The 8,343-nt window shown below is 46.2% G+C and overlaps 1 protein-coding gene across 1 annotated transcript; it reads right to left on the minus strand.

Moving 5' to 3' along the window:
• Nucleotides 1–1,327: 1,327 nt before the first annotated feature.
• On the minus strand, nucleotides 1,328–6,396 carry LOC144510245 (transcription factor HES-3-like). Its single transcript, XM_078239739.1, has 4 exons — nucleotides 6,355–6,396; nucleotides 3,090–3,185; nucleotides 2,836–2,917; nucleotides 1,328–1,797 (listed from the first exon to the last, which is right to left on the minus strand). The coding sequence occupies exons 1-4, from the start codon at nucleotides 6,394–6,396 to the stop codon at nucleotides 1,328–1,330; spliced, it is 690 nt and encodes a 229-aa protein (XP_078095865.1).
• Between the last annotated feature and the right edge of the window lie 1,947 nt (nucleotides 6,397–8,343).

An 8,343-nucleotide genomic window follows, 5' to 3' on the forward strand; every position in this document is an offset into this window, starting at 1 on the left:
GCAAGGGCTGCACACAGCATGGGATGGGGGCAAGTCTCTCTCCTGCAGATAATTTCATACCAACAGCAACTTGCTGATTTTTCTGAAGGTAGCAATATTTTATATAAACTCCATATAATGCGCAGCACAGAAAAAGGCCACTCAGCCCAACTGGTCAGTGCTCAACATGAGGGAGGAGGTGTTAGCAGTAATATTGTTGCTGGGTTAGTAAGGGTAATCCTCTGGGAACCCAGGTTCAGTTATGAAATTTGAATTCAATAACATTCTGGAATTTAAAGCTTAATGGTGGCTATGAAACCATTGTAGTAAAAACCCATTAATGTCCTTTAGAGAAGGAAATCTGCCGTCCTAACCTGATTTGGCCTACATGTGACTCCAGAGCCACAGCAATGAGGTGGACCCGTAAATGCTCCCTGTAATGGCCTAGCAAGCCACTCAGTTCAAGGGCAATTAGAGATGGGTAACAAATGCCAGCCCAGCCAGCGGTGTCTCTGCCCATTCTTACTCTGTCTAACCGTATTCTACCCCTGTTCTCCTTCGGGTGATTATGGATGCTGTTTAAATGCATCAATGTTGTTCAACTGAATGACTTAATTCCACATTCAAGTCATTCTCGGGATAAAGAAGTTTCACTTGAATTCCTTGTGTGTTTCTTGGTGATTTTTCTTTTATTAGTGTCACAACTAGGTTTACATTAACACTGCAATGAAGTGTGAAGTCGCCACACTCTGGCGCCTGTTCGGGCACACTGAGGGAGAATTTAGCATGGCCAATGCACCTAACCAGCATGTCTTTCAGACTGTGGGAGGAAACCGGAGCACCTGGAGGATACCCACGCAGACATGGGGAGAACATGCAAACTCCACACACAGACAGTGACCCGAGGCCGGGAATCGAACACACTGGCACTGTGAGGCAGCAGCGCTAACCACTGTGCCACCGTGCCACCCAGACTATCCTGACTGTCTTGAGGACTCTTCAGTTTTGGATTGCCATCATTTTACAGATATCTGTTAGGTCACCCTCCCATCCTTCTCTTTTCCCAGATACATAGTCCTCCTGGGAATTAACATGAATGGAAAGCTGGCACAGCCAATTGACTCCAGAAACTAATCGGCGCTCAGTCCTTCTGTGCCCACCGATAGATAAAACTTGGAGACAATCTAAACAATACCAAGTTTATTGTGTACCAATATAGAAATAAAATTTCCAACTCATTTTTTTACAACACATTTACAGAAGGTCTTAAATACACAAAACTAGATGAGATAATCGAGAGGGCAGTGCATTTTAAAACAGGCTATGTACATTCAGGAAATTCAAGGAGCTACCAAGGCCGCCAGACAGAGTGGGAGGCAGAGTGGGGATTATTGCTGGGGGAATATTTACTCCGCGTGATGCCAGCTGGACACGGCTGCTCTTTCTCTGCTCCCGCCTTCTGGTCCTCCGACCTGATTTCAGCCACTTGTGTCCTCTGGCTGCCGTTTCTCACTATCGGGGGAGAGGGGTTTCTGGCGGAGGTGGGCAGCTCCCCCGGCTGCGGGGTGGCCGGCTGAAAGTAAGCGGCTGGAGGCCGGGGCGACGGGGACGCTTCCAATGGGCCGCTGCCGCTGTCCGCGGTGCTGAAACGGGAGCCCGAGAAGACGGGGAAAGCGTTGACCAGATGGTTCAGCACTCCCAGCCGCAAGTGCTCGTCTGTGCCTTTGCTTCGGAGCAAATATTGGCTGACCCCGTTCAGACAGCTCCGGAATCCAGCCTGATATTCAGCCACCCCTTCCTGTGTTAGCATCAGAACTCCTGTAAACACAAACAATGTCAGCAACTGGGGTGGACCACTTTCCCCATCAGTTATTCCATTATTTTAACACCACTTCATTATCCCACTGATTATACTTCTATTTAAATTTTAGTTTCTAATCTAAGTTCTCAATTAAAAAAGCAATCTCGAACCCCCTATCTGTGCTTGCCTTCACCCTCTCTCTCTATACCCAACTACTGGCATTGCTCAGAATCCCGAACCTATTAAGTTGCATCTTTCTAAACTGTTTCATTTCAACAATTACTCTTTGTATTTCATGGCGAGGAACCCCATCGATCCTCCTCTCTTGTTCATCTCCACAACCTTCCATTCTTTCTCTCTCTCTCTCTGGAGTACTTATTCAATTTCACTTTACATTGTTTTAGATTCACCAGTCATAATTTCCCTATATTTCTGCCCCAAAGGGAACTCCGAGCCTCCAGCTGCGATCTACCTTTTGCATTCTGCCTAGAACTCATCGCACCTGGGATCTCTCGTTAAGGTCTGATCATTAGACAAGGGTAAGATCGCCCATTCGAAAGCTAAACTGAACTGAACGGGGCTACATTAGACAAACTTCACCCCCCAAGGGATGACAGTGGCCGAAAATTGAGAATCCTCTCATTTATCGCTCCCCCCATTTAAATATATATTTCACCCATGGAAGAGGCGGTAGAGATCTGGAACACACGCACTCTCATCTAATTCCTTTCGACAAAATGACTGCCATGCTGGGATTTAGTTAAGGATATTAAGGGAGTGAGTTGAGATACGGATTCGCCAGGATCAAGTGAAGCAGGTTGGAGATGGCCTCCTCCTGTTACTGAGTTTGTTAGCAGTGACAGTTAGAATTGTTACTGGGCAACATCACAAAATGGGGTGAAAAATTCCTTAGGAAGATATAGCCCCGGGAGAAAACGATGCTTACAAAGAAATGTATTTCCCCAAAATGTTACAGACCTCTCCCCTCCCTCCCTCCTTCACACACCAATTGAAGATGTTTTCAGGGTCTATTAAAGTTGAAGCGTAATGCTCACCTTTGCGAGAGCTTTGCAAATCCCTCAAGTGTTTCACTGTTAACTCCAGAATGTCAGCCTTTTCCAGTTTGCGTTTTCTGATCTGTTACGGAAAAGAAGCAGATATAACTTAGATAAAGAGTGGCGGGGGGGGGGGGGGGGGGAGAGAGAGAGAGAGAGAGAAATGAAGCGTTTTGACCAAGCGACAGCGGGGTGACTCCAAAGGGGTGGTAGTGAGGGGGAGGTCTGGTGATATTTCTAATGCAATGTCTCACATTATTGGAATAATGTTCCTCCAGGAGGGTTTTCAGCTGCTCCAAGCACTGGTTGATCCGAGCTCTTCTCTTCTTCTCCATCAGAGGCTTTGAAACCTGGAGACACAAAATAAACCAGGCTAATCAGCGCCTTCCTGCTTTGCCAGCACGTTTCAAGAGGTGAGGAGGTTTAAGAGAGAGGGAAAAAAAGCCCTTTAATCCAATCGCTGCACATTTCAGACCCACCTTCCTATAATTGCACGCTTGTGTGGTGAGAGGGGAGTGAAATCGTTCCACCGGTTTGTTGGCACTTTTCATTTCCCTGTCTTCTCTGAGGAGTTTGTTGTTGTTGTGTGTGTGTGTGTGAAAGCCGTGTGTACTTGCCCGTGGAGATGGGGGTGTATGGTGGAATGCTCTCCCTAAAGCGAGGAGCCCCCGTTTTATAGAGAGTCACCACTTTGCATCTGAATGCTCACCCGCCCGCAGAAGCAGTCACTCGCTCCTGTTGTAAGAGCCCATTGTAAAATGGGAGAGAAAGGTTCTTTTCTTATTATTCCTCTCCACTGAATTTGAAACAGGGAACTGATCTTCCGCAGTCCGCTGGTCAGTGCTTAAATGTCACTTGTCGTGCAGGGAAAAGGAATCCTATCAATGAATCCAGCAAAACCAGAAAAATAATGCCAAATATTCACAAAAAGGCAGATGCAGTGGAAAGTGGCACATACAATTCTGAAACAGATAGGTGATTGAAAGAGGATTTGTTGCTTTTAGCGTCTTGATATTAACATTAGTACTTTAATTAATAGAGTTAATTAATCATTTCCAGATGTTTTACACCTTAACTTGGTCACCCCCAAATCGGAAGGCGTTAGGGGAGGTCAGGGATCCCGCATCTTGTGCGGTAAATATCCCTCACAGGGCGGAAAATTAACCGAAAAATTGCTCCTGATCAGTGAGTGTGTGTGTGAGAGACAGGGCTGGCGGCCAATGTCACGGTAGGACTGCTATTCAATGCTCATTTCTCTCTCCCTGGTAAATCTCAAATCCGTTTCACGCTTTGCTCTGAAAGCCAGCGCCGTGCTAATGATCTCCATGTTCCGACACAATCACAATTTTCTGCTCCAAGATCGCACTGCCTCAACACCCCCCCCCCTTTCCCTCCCCCCCCCCCCCCTTCCCCTTCCTTTCGCGCGCGAACCGCCCTCCCAGCCTGAATCCAACAAAACTCCTTTGAGAGTGTGGGGGTTGGGGGAAGGTAGCAAAAAAAACATTTTAAAACAACTTTAAAAAAAACAACCGGTGCGACACAGTTCAATGTTTTAAATGCATCTTGCTGTGCGCTTAGAAGTGAGATGAATTCACTTATCCTTCCAGCCTCGCGTGTAAAATTGAATTAGCATCTTGTAATTAACCTAGCAGCACGGTGACAGTGAAAATGATCTATTTAAATTAACCATTTAAGTTAAAATTACACAAAACTTTCATTTATCTAATCCCTTACATGCTAAAGTTTATTTATTAGTCACAAGTAAGGCTTACATTAACACTGCAATGAAGTTACCGTGAAATTCCAGTGGGAATTGAGGGCGGATCATTAATTCTAGAAACGTGTTCATTGGTATCAGGATTTTTATTATTAGAACCTGATGCTATTACCCTCTTATTGCTTTGGATACTTTTCTTTACTGATACCTGGAGCAGACTTTTACTGGGTTAAACTGAACAATCCGTGCCGCTGTGAAATGATTTATGGTACTAGTCCCGACACCCCCAACTGTGTAACCCTTAACCCAAATCCTGAGGTGAAAAGCTGGAAGTTCTTTTCTACTCTAAGGGAATGTTTCACATTTTCCCTGCTACAGTTTGATGTCTGGTCATCTCTTCCGCCAACTATTCATAGAATTAGAGAATCATGGAATCCCTACAGTACAGAAGGAGGCCATTTGGCCCATCGAGTCTGCACCGACCACAATCCCACCCAGGCCCTATCCCCATAACCTCATTCCTTTACCCTAGCTAGTCCCCCAGACACTAAGGGGCAATTTATCATGGCCAATCCACCTAACCCACACATCTTTGGACTGTGGGAGGAAACCGGAGCACCCGGAGGGAACCCACGCAGACACGGGGAGAACGTGCAAACTCCACACAGACAGTGACCCAAGCCGGGAATCGAACCCGGGTCCCTGGCGCTGTGAGGCAGCAGTGCTAACCACTGTGCCACCGCGTCGCCCTCAACTGACGGAGGAAGCTGCTACATTTTTAGACTGCTCAATTGAGACTTCTTCTAAAACTGTAAACTGTAAACTGAGAACATTATGAAAAGACAACATTCCTCCATTCGAACATATGAAACCAGGATTGGAGTGCATCACGCGGGCTCTCTCACTCCTGAACCACCTTTCAATAAGATCAGGGCTAATCTTCTTCCCTAACTCCACCTGCCCGTCTGTTCCCCACAGCTCTTCATTCGCCCAAACCTACCATTTCGATTTTTAAAAGCTTAAATTGCCCCTTAGTGTGCACAGATGGCACAGTGGTTGGCACAGTTCCAGGGCCCGGGTTTGATTCTGGCCTTGGGTGACTGTCTGTGTGGAGTTGGCACATTCTCCTCATGTCTGCGTGGGTTTCCTCCGGGTGCTCCAGTTTCCTCCCACAGTCCAAAGATGTGTAGGTTAGGTGAATTGACCATGGTAAATGTACAGAGTTGCGGGGAAAGAGCGGAGGGGCGGGCTTGGGTAAGATACTCTTTTGGAGAGTTGGTGCAGGTTAAATGGGCCGAATGGCTTATTCTACATTGTATGGATGCTACATTTATGCAGTTCATTCTGTGTCTGGAGGTTGTGTAGTAATGGCGGGGTGGGCAGGCACATTGCTAGGGTCGAAATTGAGCTTGGAGGTTTCTGGGAGAGAATGAACAAGGTTGTGGAGGAATCGCTAAGAATGAGAAATTGCCCCAGGGGAGGAGAGAAAGCCCACATGGGTCACTGGGGAGAATGGTGGAGGACTGAATGGCAGTGAGTGCATCTGGGACAAGTTGGAACTAAGGAGGACCAACCGAGTTTCAAATGTACAATAAAAGCTCCAGCAGGAGGGGGGCCCAGACGAGGTGGAGACAGGCAATGATAGAAAAACAAAATGCTGCGGATCCTGAGAGGCAATTCTGAACGAGTCATTTTCTAGCATTTTCTGTTTTTGTTTCAGATTCCAGCACCCGCAGTGATCTGTCTGTATATCAGAAACAGACAGCCCTGGAGATGGACCGGAAATTGGGAGCAGCCCTAACCGCCTGTGCATCAATGTTGGAACGAATCTGGTAGCCACCCATCAGCATGACATTTTTCTCAATTTTGCGGTTCACTCTGCCTCCTGTTTTCTGATTTCTGTGACCCTTTTCTCTGTTTCAATCTGCGCCTCAATTTTCTCTCCCAGTTTGAATGCAGTCTGATAAACACTTTTACTTTCTAACCAGTTCAAAAGAATCCTTCTTTTTGTGTGTGTGTGTAACTGGAATAAAAAGGAGCAATTTGCTGAGTTGGAGCGAATCCCCGGGGCCTCCTGTTTATCATATTAAATGTGACCCAGTCCCTGACAGCAGCCTTCAGCCAGGACGGCGTCTCACAGCGAGGAGAATCGGGGAAACGCCTCCGTCTCATTGAGTTCACACAACCCCGATTCGGTGCTCACACAGACACACACACACACACAGACAAGTCACCAGCTCCGGGCGCACAGTCAGTGTGGGAGCATCTCTGAAAAATACATCCCATATTCCAGCAGGTTAAAAAAAACTCCTGAAATGGGAAATCGAAGCCAGTTTTTTTTTGGGAACAGGTTGAAAGGGGGGTTTGGGGGCACGCGACCGGCCTTTGAAAGAATTCAAGACCAAACACAACCTCGATGGACTCTCCCGGAGCTTGTTTAAGTCACTCGAGTTTGATTGGAGACATAAAAGCTGGATGGGGGAAATGAATAGCCCAGAAAGAGCCAATGAGGCGCATTAACATCCCATTGAGTACAGGCCAAAAAGAGAGAGTTGAAAGGAGTTTGTGAAGAGGCTGCGGTGAGTTTATGGCCACCGCCCGGGACAAACACTTCATTGTCTTCGCGAAAAAAAAGCAGCCCTTCATTCTTAAACATGAGCTGCTTCCCATTGTTGTGGGCTGATGTGGAAAACATCTGCTGGAGGAGATAAAAAGATACAAGCAAACTTTGCGATGGGAAAAGGTGGGTTCATGAGAGCGACTCTGGAGCAGACAATACTGAACCTCACACTGTTGAATCAAAAGGAAAGTCAGGAATATAGAGAGGGAGAATATTAAGATCCTCACTGCCCATTGCTGCCCAGTGCCTCTCTGGAGCAGAGGAATACAACAGTGTTAATGTCAGTTCCATCTGGAAACACAGGTGAAGGAACACTAGGAGAAGCAAAGAGGTAATATGAAAGAAGAATGGCAGGCTGCATAAAAGAGAATCCCAAAATCTTCCATCGGCATATAAACAGTAAATGCCTGCTAAACACAGGGATAAGATGATGAGGTAATTTACACATGAAGGCAGGGGATATGGCTGTGATATCAATTGAATATTATCTTTACCAAGAATGAAGGAGAAGTCATTCACCCACGAGAAGGGTTTAAAATGGATAAGCAGGAGGTATTATTGGACAGGTTATCTGTACTTAAAAGTTGATAAGGTGCCAGGACTCTATGAGACGCACCCAAGGATATGGCAAGAAGTGAGAGTGGAAATTGCAGAGGCGCTGGCCATCGTAATCTTTCAATTTTCCTTAGGCTCAGCAGTGGTGCCAAAGGATTGGAGCATTGGAAATGTTGCACCCTTGTTCAGGAAAAGGTGTAAGGATAAACCCAGCAACTGCAAGCCAGTCAGTGGGGGAAACATCTAAAAACAATTATTTGGGACAAAGTTAATAGTCACATGGACAAATGTGGGTTAATTGAGGAAAGCCAGCATGGATTTCCTAAGGGAGCATCATGTTTATTTAACCTGATGGAGCGTTTTTTTGAAAAGCATTGATGAGGACAATGCTGTTGATGTGGTGTATATGGACTTCCAAAAGGCATTTGATACAGTGCCGCACAACAGTCTTGTTAGCAAATTTATAGCTCATGGAATAAAAGGGACAGTAGCAACATGGATACTGAATTGGCTGAATGGCAAGAAAGAGAGTGTACTGGCTAATGAACATACTTTGTGCTGGAGGAAGGTTTGTAGTGGAGTTCTCCAGGCATCTGTGTTGGGACTCTTGCTTTTC

The sequence above is a fragment of the Mustelus asterias genome, chromosome 22, assembly GCF_964213995.1.
Source record: "Mustelus asterias chromosome 22, sMusAst1.hap1.1, whole genome shotgun sequence".
Classification (NCBI taxonomy): domain Eukaryota; kingdom Metazoa; phylum Chordata; class Chondrichthyes; order Carcharhiniformes; family Triakidae; genus Mustelus; species Mustelus asterias.